The sequence below is a fragment of the Bos javanicus genome, chromosome 16 (assembly GCF_032452875.1).
Source record: "Bos javanicus breed banteng chromosome 16, ARS-OSU_banteng_1.0, whole genome shotgun sequence".
Taxonomy (NCBI): Eukaryota; Metazoa; Chordata; class Mammalia; order Artiodactyla; family Bovidae; genus Bos; species Bos javanicus.
This window is the reverse complement of record NC_083883.1, coordinates 71,844,528-71,860,709: the sequence shown is the minus strand read 5'-3', so window position 1 is coordinate 71,860,709 and position 16,182 is coordinate 71,844,528. Positions and strand designations below refer to the sequence as shown.

The following is a 16,182-nucleotide window of genomic DNA, read 5'->3' as shown; positions in this document are numbered from 1 at the left end:
TCACTGGATATCCACCTGGCAACAGCAGAGGGTAGCTGTGACCAAACTGCCTGGTTCTAAGTCTTGGTTCTGCCACTTACTGAATGGGAACTTTATTTAATCTCTCTGTGCATCCATTACCTGCCATGAAAAATAGGAATATTACTACCTATCCCTACAGCTCTGAGAGGATTAACTGAGTCATCGGTTGTAAAGTGCTTGGAACGCCACCAGGCACACTGTAAGGATCCGGTGTAGTAGTATCAGTGGTTACTGCAGGCTTTAAGTGGAACTACTGGTCTTCCTATCCCAAACCCACTCCCCTCTCAGGCTTCCTCAGTGTCGTAAACTCCATCTTCCCATTTGCTTTGGTGAATTCTGGAGTCATCCTTGTTTGTTTTCTTCCTCTTACACTCCACATCTAAATCAGCAAATCCTGCTGACTCTACTGTATTCAGAATCTGGCCCCTTTTCATCACCTCTATCATCACCATCGTGGTACAAACCACCAGCATTTCTCGTAGGTTACTTTCAGTTGCCTCCTAGCTGGTCTTCTCTATTTCCACCCTGGCTACAACCATGGCCAACTCCCAACACAGCAGTCAGGGAGAGCCTGCTAGACAAAGGCAGATCATGTCACTCCTCTGCTTCGCCTCCTCCAAAGCCAGAGTCCTGACAGGGACCTATCAGGCACTATAGGATCTGTCCTGCAATGCCTACCTTGTCTGTTTTTCCTCCCCTCACTCTCTCTCTCCTTACCTTAACATGCTGAGCATAAGAGACTTGTAGTGGCTATTCCCTGTTCTGGGACTGCTCTAATCCTGGGAGTTCTATGACTCACTTCCTCACTGCCTTCAGGTCTTTCTCCCAAAATCTCCTTACCTATATCAGTATCACCTCCTCTGAGCATCCTGTTAAAACAGCAAACACCACTGCCAGCTCATCCCCCTACACGGCTTTAAATTTTGCCCTAGTATGTACCACCTTCTGAGTTTCTTATATTGGGTTTGAAAATTTGAATATTTCCTGCTATATCAGTAAACAAGAATGCAAGGATATCATAGTCATCAGCCATTCCAGCTCTCCCAAATGAGCCAGTGAGTCCTAAGGGAACTCAGGAAAGAGAAGAGTGTCTGCCATCTAGCAGCCATCACACTGCAGCCTCTTCCTACGATAAACCTTGAGGAAAGAAAGCATAGGATGTGAGATACCGAAAGTGGCCCCAGATAGCTGAGGAGCATATGAAAGGAATGATTTCAGTGAGCCCAGATCTTGCATCTTCCCATACACAGAAAAGAGCTATATTCCTTAATTGGGTTATCTGGCTTTCTTTAATTAACAATCATCTTTTGATGTTCACTACTTGCCCTTTGTTGCAAAACTTCCACATAACCTGGCTCCTCCCCTCGCCTCCTCAAAGCAGCTATCCCAGAGTCACTTGAGATGCTATCTCCTGGGCTGGAAGTCCTAAAAAGTCCCACCGAATAAAACATAACTCTCAACTTTTAGGTTGTGAGTACTTTTAAGTCGACAGGATTTTTCGGTAGCAGATTCCAGAAAAAAAAAAACAAACCCGTACGAACTTTTTGGCCACCAATATTTTCAGCCTCCTTGTACTGTTTCAGCTCCTTGAAGATGAGGTGCTTATGTGTTTGGCTCATTTCTGTATCCCAGGGCCTCTGACAAGGATATGATTGGCAGTTGCTGGTACCCAGAGTAGTTGAATAAAGAAATGAACAAAGTAATTTCACATAGTGACCAGACCTCTAAATAAAGGCAAAGAGAATATGGGATAGCATAGCGAGTGCCAGGGCGGCTGTGGGAGGAGGTGCTGATCATGAGGAGTCCAGAAAGGCCTCAAGACGGTAGATTCCTGTGAGTTGAGACTTGAGTGACAAGAGGGTCATGATGACCTGCGCCCCAGGCCCATGAGGACTTGTACCCAAGTACAGAGGCCCAGGCTGGGATCCAAACAGAAGGTGATGTGGCTGGAGGGGGCTGATGGAGGGGCCCTTAGGAGACAGTCAGATGGCTGCAGGAAGGAAGCCGATTCTGACTCTGTGTTGGAAACTGTTTCTTTGACTTGCTTTTCGTTGCTTTTGTTATTATAATTATACTTCCTGGCTGTCCTCCCTGCCCCCCACCCCCCCACCTGGCCTGACTGTAAACTAAAGCGCCTTTGTTCAGCTCCTGGAGTGACGGTTTGTCCCTGCCCACCTGTGAATCGAAGAGATTAACACACCTCTTCCAAAGGCTGGCCATTCCCCTGGAGATGTTTTGCAAGACTGTAGACCCTTTCACTTTACTTCCCCACTGCCTCTCCCTCTTCGCTCTGCCTTTTGACTTTAGTTCCTCATTGCTTCTTTCTGTTAGGTAGTTAGAATAGAAAACAGGAGTCCAAAACGGCGGTGGCTAAAAGACAAGGAAGGGAAAAGCCTGCAAAAATAGAGCAAAGGAAGGTCAAAGGAAGGTCTGAGGACCTGAGTGAGGACTTCAGGTAGAACAGCACTCCTGGCTAAGCCCAATTTGCATAGTGCAGGCCCAGGAGGAAGAAAATGACATATAAAAAGAGCCAAAGGGCTCTCTCTCTCCCCCTTCCCCCACCGCCCCCCTCCCTCACCCCACGTGCCTGCGCTCTTTCTCTCTCTCTCTCTCTCTTACTCTCTCTCCTGCGCACTGGGGCATTCTCTTCTCGTCTTTGGATCGACGTGCCCTCACGCCTCAAAGATGGATTTTCCTGCTATTATCTAAATAAAATAGAGATGTAACACAGAGCTGTAACACTGATTTGTCTAAGAGCTATAACACAGTCTGTTCGAGACCTGAGAGCTATAACACGGACTGTCCAAGACCTGAGAGCTGTGACACGCCAAGGAGAGCTTTAATGTCCGTCACCCCAAATCTTTGTTGTGACAAGACAGAACCGAGCAGCATACACTAGTCTGACATTTCTCTCTGATCTACAAAAGAACCTGGCATCCAGACCCCAATAAGATGGTTATCTTGAGGTGCTAGCCTGCCATCTTCTCGGTCTGCTGGCTCCCTGATCAAAGTCTCTTCCATGCCTCAATCTCTGGTCTCTCAGATTCACTGGCCTGTCATGCGGCCAGCCAAGAGAACTTGGACTTAGTAACAAGATGAGCAGGTAGAAGCCAGGTTGGTGGAGGCTGGGTTGGGCTGATCCTGGGCTTGTTTGCTCTCAGATCCCATTCTTGCCTCTCCTGCTCTGGGTTACAGGGACAGGTCCTGAAGGCTGGGTTTCCACTGGGCTCAGCCAAGAGGAAGCTCTGCTGGAAGCCTGGAGCAGAACTGGGCAAACGGGAAGCCAGGGTTTTTCTCTCCCTTGTGCTCTGCCCCAGCAGCTTCCCTTCCACAGCTCTAGGCCTGATGTAAACGTTGTGTGTGTGTGTGTGTGTGTGTGTGGTTCTAGCTTCAATCAGGTGACCCAGGCTCCTAAGCTCTAAAACACTCCCGGCCCAACGTGGATACCCCGGGAGGTCACTCTCCCCGGGCTCTGTCCAGGTGGCGAACGGGAGCGTAGGGCTCTGCCCGGTGACGTACAGTCCCTTTCCACAACGTTGGAGATGAAGCCGGGCCTTGAGTCTGCGCCTGCATATTCCTACGTCTTTTCAGAGTCCTGTGGACAATGACTGAGGAGAAAAACCATGCAGGAAACAGCTCTGTAAGAAAAAAAAAATAAATAAATAAAACACTCCCGGATTTTACCGATCTTCCTGTTTTGCTAATCTCTGGGCTCCCTCAGGGTTGCTTCTTAGCCTCTTTCATCACCTATATAACCAACTCCCTACAGTACAGCCGTAGTTTCTGTTTTCCTTGAAGGTAACTGGCTGATTCATTTGGGAAAACAAATCTGGGTTCAAGTAGAAATCTCTTCAATCTGGAAAGAGCAATCAGGAGGATGCCTGGAGAAATCCAAGGGCACGTGAACATGCTATTCCATTATAGACTCACACTCAGCGTCTCTGGGACGGGGAAGCTATATCTTATCAGTAGAAATTATAGGGAGTTTCCTTGGGCCCAAAGCAGTTCCTAACAATACAATTGTAGGGAGAGAAAAGGGCTCAAGCAGAGATGCTGCACCCTGTATGCCAAGGAACAGGATGCATCAGGAAAGGGGTGATATTCTAGGCTTAGCAGGGCCTCTTCTAACCCGGAGACCTGGTGACACAGTGTAACATGGATATTGCACAGCTTACACAGCTTTTCACATCTGTATCACTTTTAGTTTCAGCACAGTCCTATCTAGGAGGTAGGCTGGTATGTTACTGATGTGGAAATTAAGATTCAGATGGTTTGTGGACAGGTCCTGTTTAGATTGCTCTGTAATCAAAGCCCACTCTTGAAGAAGTACAGGGCTGAGAACTTGGTACAATCACGGAAGGGAAGTATAGACTGGTGGTCAGGGGCAGACTCGGGGACATAGGGCCCGTGCTTGAATCTTGGCTCTTCCACCTACTGTGTGACACTGAGCAAGGCACTTAAGGTCTGTGCGGTTCAGTTTCATCATTTGCAAAATGGGTGATAATAACAGCTCTTACTTACTACGTGGAATGGGATTCCCTCGTAGCTCAGTTGGTAAAGAATCTGCCTGCAATGCAGGAAACCCTGGTTTGATTCCTGGATCTGGAAGATGCCCTGAAGAAGAAAATAGCAACCTACTCTAGTATTCTTGCGTGAGAAATCCCATGGACAGAGGAGCCTCACAGAGTTACTGCTGCTGCTGCTAAGTCACTTCAGTCGTGTCCAACTCTGTGTGACTCCATAGACGGCAGCCCACCAGGCTTCCCCATCCCTGGGATTCTCCAGGCAAGAACACTGGAGTGGGTTGCCATTTCCTTCTCCAATGCATGAAAGTGAAAAGTGAAAGTGAAGTCGCTTAGTCGTGTCCGACCCTCAGCGGTGCCATGGACTGCAGCCTTCCAGGGTCCTCTGTCCATGGGATTTTCCAGGCAAGAGTACTGGAGTGGGGTGCCAGGAGCTAATACATGTAAAAGTGCTTAGTACACAGCAAGCCCATCTTTGGTGGCTGGTTCTTCCAACCACAAAATGTTGGTGAGCCTCAAGAACTCAGTCCTCGGTCCTGCCTCCTTTCAATCTACATGCCCTTCCTGATGATCTCATCCGTTTGGTGGCTTTAAATACAAACTAAATGCCAAGGGTTCCAAATTTTCTCTCTCTAGCCTGAGCTCTCCCTCCAATTCCAGACTCATACAGCCAACTGTCTGTTTGATACTTCCACCTGGCTGTCTAAGTGTTCTCAGAGTGAACAAGCCTGATCTTGATCTTCACCCAAACCTGCTCCTCCTACTGTCTCTCCTTATCTCAGTAAGTGGAGACTCCATCCTTCAGCTGCCCAGGCCCAAAACCCTCAGGGTCATCCTTGGCTCCTCTCTGTTTCTCAGACCCCATGTCTCATCTGTCAGCAAATCCTGTGAGCCACACATGCAAAACAAATCCGTGATCCACCCACTTCTCATCACCTCCCTTGCTATGGACTGGGGCCAACGCACCATCATCTCTCGCCTGGATTATAACAGTAGCTCCCACTTCTGTCTCTTCTCCACACAGAAGCCAAAGTCATTCCATGAACATTTTAACTCATTCCTCTGTTCCATTCACTCAGCCTAAAAGACAAAGTCATTAAAAAAAAAAAAAAAAAAGCTGTGAAGCCTCACAAGATCTGCCCCTTGCCTCCAGCCCCCTGTACCCCCTTCCCCCCAACCTCACTGCCTACCGTTCTTCTCTCCTTGCTGTACCTCCAACAAGCAGGACACTCTCCTTGCTCAGCATTTCTGCAGTTTTCCCTTTGAAAGGATTGCTCCCCGCACCCCGAAGCTACCTCCCTCATTTCCCATAGTGCCTATGTGCGTTCCTCACTCAGTTGTGTCTGACTCTTTGCAACCCCATGGACTGTAGCCTGCCAGGCTCCTCTGTCCATGGAATTCTCCAGGTAAGAATACTGGAGTGGGTTGCCATTTCCTTGCCAGGGGATTCTCCCCACCCAGGGAACAAACCCGGGTCTCCTGCATTGCAGGCGGATTCATGGCTCAGAAGTTAAAGCGTCTGCCTGCAATGCGGGAGACCAGGGTTGGATCCCTGGGTAGGGAAGATTCCCCTGTTGAAGAAAATGGCAACCCACTCCAGTATTCTTGCCTGGAGAATCCCATGGACGGAGGAGCCTGGTGGGTTACAGTCCACAGGGTCCTAACGAGTGGGACACGACTGAGCGACTTCACTTTCACTTTCTTTACCATCTGAGCATATTTCCTCTAGACGTTTATACAAATACTGTCTTCCTTGGGGCTTTCCCCCACAGCCTATTCAAAATTCCAGTTCCCAATGCTCCCTGTTCAGGTGCATATTTTTTCCCCTCTGTAGCATTCATCACCACCTAACTGTACTCCTTTTGTCTATTTCACCCATAGAAGGTAGACTCCGTTGGGCGTGGATCTGCCTTCTTCAGCTATGTGTCTTCAGTGGCCTGGTATGTGGAAACCCCAAAAAGCATTTGCTGAATAAATTAATGAAGACATCCTTGCACAAATGTTAGCTATTATTATTTCAGGGTATGTCTTTGATGTGCCCCACCTTTGCAAAAATCCTTTGGAGACCCGAAATTTAAACACAACTGGGAAGAAAAAAAAATCAGCCCAAAGTAAAAATGAATTAAGAAAGTCGGGGTCCTAGGTTATAAATAGATCTTCCTAGGTGTTGGAATGCTGGGCTGAGTCAACTCTGTAATCTTAACACAAGGGACTGTTGTGACACGTGCCACTCTTTGGCGAAATTTTCAGTCTGTAGTTTGTAGACCCCATTAACCCAGCTCCAAATTTCCGGTCTCCGGGTCGGGGTGGGCGAGCGCGGAACGCCGCGCGCGGGAGGCACGTTGTCCGGCTCTCGGCTCCCGGCTCGCGGGCCTCCCGGCGCTGGGCCGGCGCGCGCGGGGCGGGGCTCCGGGGCCGCGGGGCGGGCGCGCTCGGGCTCCGCCGCCCAGGCCGCCCCTGGCCCGGCTCGGCGCGCTCACCATGGCGGGCCCCGCGCCCGGGCGGCGGCTGGTCGCGCTGGCCCTGATCGTGGCGCTGGCCGTGGGGCTCCCCACAGCCGGGGCCGGGCAGGCGCCGCGTCCCGCCGAGCGGGGTCCCCCGGTGCGGCTCTTCACGGAGGAGGAGCTGGCCCGCTACGGCGGGGAGGAGGTGAGCGCGGGCCCGGGGACTGGGCCGAGTCCGGCCAAGCGGAGATGGGGGCGGAGACCCCCGGGAGGCCGCGGCGCGCGGGAGAGATTTCCGGGTGCAAGGGAGCAGGCGCAGGCCTCGGGGGGCGCCCCCTCCCGGAGTCCTGGCCCCGAGCGGGGCGCGAGGCCTGCCCGGCCCTCTGTCCAGGCCTGATCGCCGCCTGGGGGCACGGGGAGGTCCCCAGCCGGCGGGGCGCCCATCTCCCCGCTTCCTGGGCCGAAACACCCACCCCGAGGCTCTCCCTCTCTCTTCCCTGGAGCTGTTTCCTTGAGACGCGTTTTGACTCGCAGTCAGTACAGGAAACGGAGAAACTTTTTTGTTTTCAGTGTGAGCATCAGTTGGGGACAGACACTTCTGCCTCCTCCGGGGAAGGGAGAGAGGGCAGCAAGGCCTGTTCCCTGGGCTAGGCGGGCGTGGGGGCAGGCCCAGGGGTGCTCCAGTGTCTCCCTGCTCTTCTGTCTTCTGGCCTCCGTATCCCTGGACTCCTCAAACTGGTTTTTAGTACCTGTGCTCTTGGGGCTAGACCAGAGCTGGGGGAGCCGGCAGAGGGGGAGATCGGAGGTTAGAAACAGAGATATCCCACCCTCCTCAGCCGGTCAGCACTCCAGGATACCGCTCACAGTCACCTGACCATTCTGGTTGGTGGGGCCCAGTGTGATGGTTGTGGAGCCTGGGAACAGAGTCCAACTCTGCCAAATTCTCTGAGTCCTTCTCATGAATCTCCAAATCTAGGGGTAATCCTAGGGACCCCCAGCACAGAACCCAAGGGAAGAAAGAGTTCTAAGTGGCGGTCATATCCAGCAGCCATGCCTAGGCTGCAAGATAAAGACCCTAGGTTTTTTATGCAGGTATTATTGATGGGTGCTCAGCTGCGGGAAGGAGAGAGGGAAACTTGAGATGGAAGCAGGTTAAGGGAAAAATTGTTTCCAGGTGTGGAGCCCAGAGGATGTCTGTAGTAAGAGGGGAAAGAGGCAGTTCAGTGCAGCTGGTTTTAACTGCCTTGTGCTGAGGTTTGCCCTGGGTGGTTCTGGTTTATGTCTGTTGTCCCGGGATAATTATTAATAGCATCCCCTTTCACTCTCAGAAGTGTTAACTGTTTGTATAATGCTCATTAGAGCATTAGGCATTTGAATCATATCTGGGTTTGAGTCCCTTTGAGCAAATATCGAAAATCTCAATTTTTTTTTTTAATCTGTGATACTTGTTATCAGTCAGGGTTCCACCAGAAACAGAACCAGTTAAAAAATTATATATATATGTATGTGTGTGTGTATATATATATATACTGGCTGCACCACGTGGCATGCATGATCTTAGTTCCCCAACCAGGGAGCAAATCCATGCCCCCTGCAGTGGAAGCTTGGATTCTTAACCACTGGACCACCAGGGAAATCCCTATATATATATTTATATATTTTAATTGCAAGAATTGGTTTATGTGATTGTGCAGGCTGGCTAGGTAAGTCTGAATTGAGTAGGTCAGGCTGTCAGAAAGGGCTGGCGAGAAACCTCTGGGCAGGAACAGATCCTGCAGTCCACTGGTGGTATATTTCTTCCTCCTCAGGGAAAACTCAAAGGCTCTTAAGGCCTTTCAACTGATAGCATCAGGCTCACCTCGATTATCCAGGATAATCTTCTGTACACAAAGCCAACAGTTGTAGATATTAATCGCATCTACATTAATACCTCTGTACAATACCTAGATAAGTGCTGAATAAGGCTACTGTCACCAATCCAAATTGACACATAAAACTGGCCATCATACTGGCTATAATAAGAGTTTCTACTCTGTGTGGGGGTTTTGTGAGAATTAAATGAGATGGTGGTGTGCAAACTGCTTAGCTGAAGCCTGGAGTAGTCTTCGCGCAGTAAACCTTAGACAATCTTAGCTGCTATTAATATTATTTTTATTAGTTTATTATTAAAGATACAAACAAGAGGCAGTGTAACAGACCCGTAATCCTCTTACGCAGTTCAGAAATCGAAGAAAAGAAGCTTTGAAAAGCAGAAGGTTTTTTTTTAATATCATTTGACAGCAAAACCCTGCCTGATCTGAAGGCCTTTGGTAACGGAACCTTGTTGGAGCTACGCAAGTTTAGTTATAGACTTTATTTATCCTACCTACGGCGCGGGAGACCTGGCTTCAATCCCTGGGTCAGGAAGATCCTCTGGAGAAGGAAATGGCAACCCACTCCAGTACTCTTGCCTGGAAAATCCCATGGATGGAGGAGCGTAGTAGGCTACAGTCCACGGGGTCACAAAGAGTCGGACGCGACTGAGAGACTTCACTTCACTTCACCTAGTATGACTGTTCGCCTTTATGCTTTACTGTGAAATACTGATATCCTTGATGATGGGGTGCTTCCTCAGACCCCCGTAGGTGTTCTGGTATGTGCCTCATGACACCTTTCTAAATCTGACAAGTTCTGAATTGCAAAACACATCTGATCCCCAAGAGTTTCTGCTGTGGGATTGTGGACCTTGTAAACAAGTCGCTCTGAAACACCTAGCGATGAGGTCTCATTTGTATGATAATCATTTTGGATGAACGCCAGGGCAGACCCTCCTGTCCCAGACTCTGCAGTGCACTTTGTGCTGAGAGCTCGGACCCCCAGCAGGGAGCTGCACAGAATCTTCGGTGGACGCTTCAGATTGGAGATCACAAAAGACAGGGGTCCCGGCTGCTGGGGTCTTTCACAGAACCTACTGTGTTCTAGGGGCTTCCCAAGTGGCGCTAGTGGTAAAGAACTGGCCTGCCAACGCAGGAAACACAAGAGATGTGGGTTCGATCCCTGGGTCAGAAAGATCCCCTGGAGGAGGACATACCACCCTCTCCAGTATTCTTGCCTGCAGAATCCTCATGGACAGAGGAGCCTGGTGGGCTACAGTTCAAAGGGATGCAGAGTCGGACACGACTGAAAAGACTTAGCATGTTCCATTTTTCTAGATTCCACACATATGTGTTAATATACAATATCTGTTTTTAACTTAAAATTCCTCCAGAGTCCTTACCTGTCACTTAGGAACTACATTTTATTTTCTGTCCTTCCTTTTGAATACCCACAAATATAGCAAAATGTAAAATGTAAAACCCATGGTTACAGCTGCGAGGAAACGGCATTGCTTGTATATTTCTAGCACCATAGATGGCTTTTTGAAGGACAAACTGGTAAAATATAAAAAGTGATTATGTTGTTCATCTACTTGGGCCCCAGAATTCGATATAGTGAAATAGGCCTCCGGGAAATAGCTCAACACATTAGAAAGTAACTTGAAAGGTATTCGTAATGCTGCCATTATGGTTCTAAGGAGTTGGAAACCATCCAGATAAGCCAAAATAGGAGAATAGTAAACAGATACAGCATAACTAAAATACGACAGAGCTGTTTAAGCGACAGCTGTTTTGGTTATTTCAACACATGACAATGTTTGTATAAACTAATATTACCTATAAGAAGCAAAACATATCATAGATCATTTGCACTGATTACAGCCACGTGTGGTGAAAATGAAAGGAAATTTAAACCGATTTAAGTAACTTCAATATTCTTTTGAATTTTTATCTGAATTGAGCTGCTTTAGCTCCTGATTTTTCTTTAAAAGAAAGGTATTGCCGCAGACTTGTCATGAAGCTTCGTAACTTTTCCCAGGTTTTGTGAGTAGGCATGATTCTGCAGGTAGGGTCATGTGCTGGCTGAGGACTGACTGACAGCGGCTGCTTTGTACCTTCACCCACCGCCCCCTGCACTGCCCTTGATGGGAAGAGATGTTACTAACTTGAGCCAAAAGAGCAGGGCTGTCTGCTTCCTCCTCACACCTTCCCTCTTGTTTTCTAGGAAGATCAGCCCATCTACATGGCAGTCAAGGGGGTGGTGTTCGATGTCACTTCTGGAAAGGGTAAGTGGCTTGCTTTCATGTACCCTTACCTCTGGGGGGTGTGGTGGCCAAAGTGGGCGTTCTAGGAGTGAGGGAGCAGACGGAACACAGGCAAGTCCTTTCCCCCCAGAGTGAGTTCATAATTTTTTTTTTTTTCTTTTTGGCTGTGCTGTGTGGCCTGCAAAATCTCAAATCCCCGACCAGGGATCAAACCCTGGCTAGACTGCCCGGGAAGTCCCTGAGCTCATTGTCTTTGTCGGTGCTGTACTTCAGCAGTGTTTTTCTAGTAATATCATGCTCCTGCTCAAAAGTCTTCTATGGCTCCCTGTTGCCTATAGAGCCAGAGTCAAAATGGATGATTTGCCTTAGTAAAAAACCCTTTACTTAGCAAAGGGTTGAGATCATAGAACACTGTAGAACGTTTTAATGCCCTTTTGTGTTTTCTGTAATGGAAACTGTAGCTGATATCATGGAAGCTGTCTTGTAATGGTTCGTTGTTTATTTAATACCAAACCAAAGACGTATGGAAATAGACTTGGCTTCCATGAGCATTTAGGCAGACAGGACATTCCTCTTGTTTACATTTTAGATATTTTTAAGAGATTGTTTTCATCTTATATTCTTAAAAAAAGTCACCTGTTGGCCCAGCATGTATGACTTATTCCATATTCTGAACTGTGGGACTCAAGCAGATGGCTGGGGTGGCTTGTTGGACTTCCCCTCCTCACTGCCGACCCTCCCCTCAGGCCGGAGTCTCTCCAGAACTTGGGGGGGGTTCTCAGAAGCCCCCCACACCCGCTTCTAGCTGCTCTGTGCACACCTGCTCATATCCTCTTCCGTCCTCCCCACTGCAGAGTTTTATGGACGAGGAGCCCCCTACAACGCCCTGACCGGGAAGGACTCCACCAGAGGGGTGGCCAAGATGTCCCTGGACCCTGCAGACCTCACCCATGACACCGTGAGCCAGATTTTGAGCTTCTGTCAGAGTGCCCCACCTCCTTGGCCATGGCCTTCCCCCTGACACACACACCCCTGGGCAATAGCAAAGCTTCCTAACTAGTCTGTTTACATTCCAGTCCATTCCATGTGATAGCTGGTTGTTTTCTTAAAGTAGAGATCTCACTGTTAACACTCCTGCTCAAAAATCCTCCATGGCTCCCCACTGCCTGCAGAGTCAAGGCCAGACTCTTGGGCACTTGTGATCAAGCTCAGTGGTCCTCACAGTCTGGCTCCCGCCTGCCTTGGCAGTGCCATCCCCCTTACAGTCTGCCCCCTGCCACCCCAAGCCCCTGGGTGCTTTGCTCTTCGTTTCTGAGACCTACTTCCCAAGCCACTCCTGGTTGCTCAGGGGATGAAGCAGAGGCTCCCCCATGCTCATATTTCTGTGAAGGAGACAACAGCCCTAACAAAGACCATTTCAGGGTCATCTCAGTCATCCTAACAGAAAGGCTGGCATTCATTCCAGTGTCACTCAGATGAGCCAAACTCTGGAGTGACAACATTACAGAAACAAATTAAGAACTTGTGGAGTGGGGAGGGTGTGAGATCTGTAATGGGGGGAGGGTAGAGAGCAGTGGGAGTCATTCCGGGGAGGAGGTAGCTGCAGACCACACAGTGCGCCCCCCACACCACCTGGGAGCTCTCTGGACCCTTTCATCCCCACGTCAACCAAACCCCGCAACCTGATGTGGCCCCTGCTTCCCCCATCTCCTCCCCCCAACAGTCCTGAGCACACAGGTTGGCCTCTTCAAAAGTCAGCTGTCTGCGATTTGATTTTCGAGAGATTTTTTTTCTCTTGCCTGAAGGATATGGGGAGAATAAAGCAGGGAGGAGGTGTGAGAGGCCGGGGCCAAGTCCAATTCATTCATTCCCAACCCTGGGTTTCTTGGGCTTTTCTCCCCAAGACGGGCCTCACGGCCGAGGAGCTGGAATCCCTGGACGACGTCTTCACCAGAGTGTACAAAGCCAAATACCCGATCGTCGGCTACACGGCCCGAAGAATCCTCAATGAGGACGGCAGCCCCAACCTGGACTTCAAGCCTGAAGACCAGCCCCACTTTGACATAAAGGACGAGTTCTGATCGTCAGGAGTTTGGCCCTGGGAAGGCAAGGCGGGGAGACCCTCCAACGCAAGATCTCCTGCAAAACAGGCGTTCGGAGCCTCTGGTCACCACCGGCTCTGAACAGAGCACTCGACTCACCTGGAACGCTGAATGGCTCTCGTCACCCTCGGTCAAGTGTTCTGTTCACCCGGGTGTCCTGCCTGCACGCCAGCGGGGAGGTCATGGTGGCCGAGGGGGGACGCCTCCTAGGTGTCAGCGGGGGCTTCGTGGGCAGTGGAATTACAAGTGGCCTTTATATCTTCTTTATATTGTTCTATACTTGTCAGATTTTCTACTGTGGCCGTGTGTACTTTAAGCACCAAAATAAACTTCCTGTTTTTGCGAAAGGAGGATTCTTCCCCGCAGGGCATTTCTTGGAGCCTCATTAGCGCCACTTGTCTCTGCTGGCCTGCTTTCTGTCTGCCTGGCAAGCGAGGGGGCGAGGCGGCAGAGGCATCCATGAGATGTGGCAGAAAGGGGGTGCATCAGGTGGAAGGGTGGAGAAGGGGAAGCTGAAACTGTTAGTTGCTCACTGGTGTCCAACTCTTTGCGACCCCACGGACTTGTCCCGCCAAGTTCCTCTGTCCATGGGATATTCCAGGCAAGAACACTGGAGTGGATTGCCGTGCCCTTCTCCAGGGGATCTTCCCGACCCAGAGACTGAACCCAGGTCTCCCACATTGCAGGCGTATACCTTATCGTCTGAGCCACCAGGGAACAAGCCACAAGGGAGAAGGGGAAAGGGAGCTATTAAAGGGCCTGGCTCCTCGCCACAACCAGGAGAGCGGTGATGTGAACTGGCGGTAGCCCCCACCTGCAGCTGGAAAGTGGTGAGGAGGGCGGGGGTTCCGTGTGTGCAGGGCCTGGCCTGGAGGTGATTCCAACAGCGGTGAAGAACATGCAACACACTGAACTCAGCTCAGATTTCGTAAGGAAAGACTCTTGAGGGCAGGATTTTTCCCTTAAGGGACTTTTGGCAGTGTCTGGAGCTGTTTTGAAATGTTTGGTTGTTAACAACTGTAGGATGCTATTGGTATCTAGTGTGTGGGGATGTTTTTAAACATCCTCAATGCACAGGACAGTGCCCAGAACAAAGCATTGTCTGGTCCAAAATGCCAGTTGTGCCCAGGTTGAGCAATTCTGCGTTAGACTCATCCTGGAAATTTTATAGCAGAGACGAATTTCTTTGACACAAAACTTTGTCTTTTATTAAAATAAATAAAACTTACCCCTCAAGAGAGAATATTATACTAAGCAGAAGACTCTCCGAGGGTGACTGTTGAAGATGCTGATTCCTGTATCCTACCCCCAAGGCTTAGCATTTAGTATTTCTGGGATGCCGCCTGGGAACTGCATTTGTAATGCGCTCCCTTAGAGACTGTGATACACTTGGGCCCAGATGGACTTTCAGGAGCACTACCTCACCAGTCACCTCGGGGAGGACTCATCCCCATCCTTACTAAGGTCCAGGTTTGACCTTTGCTTTACTCTTTGGTGTGTCCAGACTAACAGCGGACTCCTGGGTCCCAGCCAAGAAGCTGGGAGCTCACTGGCCATCCGAGAGGAGTGGGTCTAGACCTTATCAGGCAGGACTCTGTGGCCTGGAATTCAAGAAGTTGTTCATGTTGCCAAGGCGGTCTCTACTGGAACATTTTGCCCTGAAACAGATGATGTGTGAATGAATAATAATGGTTACAAGTCCTTGGGGACCCCCGAGAGATGACTTTCCTTTACGTGCCACCAACTGCCAACATCACCAAGCAATGGAAGGGTTAGGATTCCGTTTCTTAGAGCCCCATCTCTGCAGGGTGAGCGAGGTCTCCAAGCCCAGTCCCTGGGGACTTTTCAGGACTCCTGTTTCCCCCACTTCTCTCTTCTCCCCTCGCCTCCATCACAGCACAGTTTCCCATCAGGGTCTTAGGATCCTCACTGCTGGGGCAGTTCTGCCTCTTGCCCTGCTCTGCACTTCAAAGACCGCCTCCCACACCCCAGCAAGAGTCTTCTCTGAATAAGACTCTCTCATCACCAGATTCCAAGTAAGCCTCTGTCAGGGCTGAGCACACAGAAATCTGGGCACCTCAGACGCGCTCTGCTGGAGGTGGGGGCTGGCGGGAGAGGTGCAGGCGGGGAGGGGATACAGCCTGGCCTGAGGATTTGTACCACTGGCCTCTATAGGACACACACATCCCTGGAGCCCAAAGCCTGCTGCCCCATTTATCCCTTCTCCCACATTTGCTTATCATGTCTTCTTCACTTTAAAGGTTTATATCCTCTTACAAGACTCAGCCGGGATGCACCTCTGCCAAGAAGCCTTCCCTTCTGGGGTCCCGTAGAGCTTAGCGCACACCTTACAACTGCCGGGTTTTTAAAAACATTTTTATGGAACTTATTTGGCTGCACCAAGTCTTAGTTGGGGCATGCAGGATCTTTGATCTCCGATCTCCGTTGTGGCACTAAGGATCCTTCACTTGTGGTATGTGGCATCTAGTTGCCCGACCAGGGACTGAACCTGCAACCCTCTCCCCTCCCCTTGCCCCCACTGTGCATTGGGAACTCAGTCTTAGTTTTCCACTAGACCACCAGGGAAGCCCCTGTAACTGCCTTTTGATGAGATTGTCTCCTCCAAACATGAAAACATCTAGGGTGGCCAAACTTGCCGGACTTTTTGGGTTTTACACTGAAACTCTCACATCCCAGGAAACCCCTCAGTCCTAAGTAGACCTGGGGGACAGAGTTGCACCAGCCTCTGAGGCGAGAACCCCTTCCAGCAGAGGACCCCAGGTCTAGTGGGGAGGTCACGCATCACCCTGGAATGAAGCAGGAGGAAAGGACCCGTGACCTATACCCAGGAGTGTGAAAGTGAAAAGTGTTAGCCGCTCAGTCATCTCTGACTTTTTGTGACCCCATGGACTGTAGCCCACTGGGCCCCTCTGTCCATGGGATTCTACAGGCAATAATACTAGAGTGGGTTG

The 16,182-nt window shown here is 50.0% G+C and overlaps 1 protein-coding gene and 1 non-coding gene across 2 annotated transcripts; both read left to right on the top strand.

Annotated features, from left to right (window-relative positions):
* Positions 1-3,455: 3,455 nt before the first annotated feature.
* Positions 3,456-3,659, top strand: LOC133228333 (small nucleolar RNA SNORA73 family). Its single transcript, XR_009730185.1, has one exon. It is a non-coding gene; the product is annotated as a small nucleolar RNA SNORA73 family (small nucleolar RNA).
* Positions 3,660-6,963: 3,304 nt separating this feature from the next.
* Positions 6,964-13,557, top strand: NENF (neudesin neurotrophic factor). Its single transcript, XM_061383566.1, has 4 exons — positions 6,964-7,193; positions 11,069-11,129; positions 11,963-12,066; positions 13,013-13,557. The coding sequence occupies exons 1-4, from the start codon at positions 7,026-7,028 to the stop codon at positions 13,187-13,189; spliced, it is 510 nt and encodes a 169-aa protein (XP_061239550.1). The 5' UTR covers positions 6,964-7,025; the 3' UTR covers positions 13,190-13,557.
* The last annotated feature ends 2,625 nt before the right edge of the window (positions 13,558-16,182 follow it).

Excerpts from the sequence above, each read along its gene's own strand:
- NENF (XM_061383566.1), top strand. The coding sequence starts at position 7,026 with ATGGCGGGCCCCGCGCCCGGGCGGCGGCTGGTCGCGCTGGCCCTGATC. Across the intron at positions 11,130-11,962 it reads CGATGTCACTTCTGGAAAGG|AGTTTTATGGACGAGGAGCC; the intron begins GTAAGTGGCTTG and ends TCCCCACTGCAG. Across the intron at positions 12,067-13,012 it reads CAGACCTCACCCATGACACC|ACGGGCCTCACGGCCGAGGA; the intron begins GTGAGCCAGATT and ends TTTCTCCCCAAG.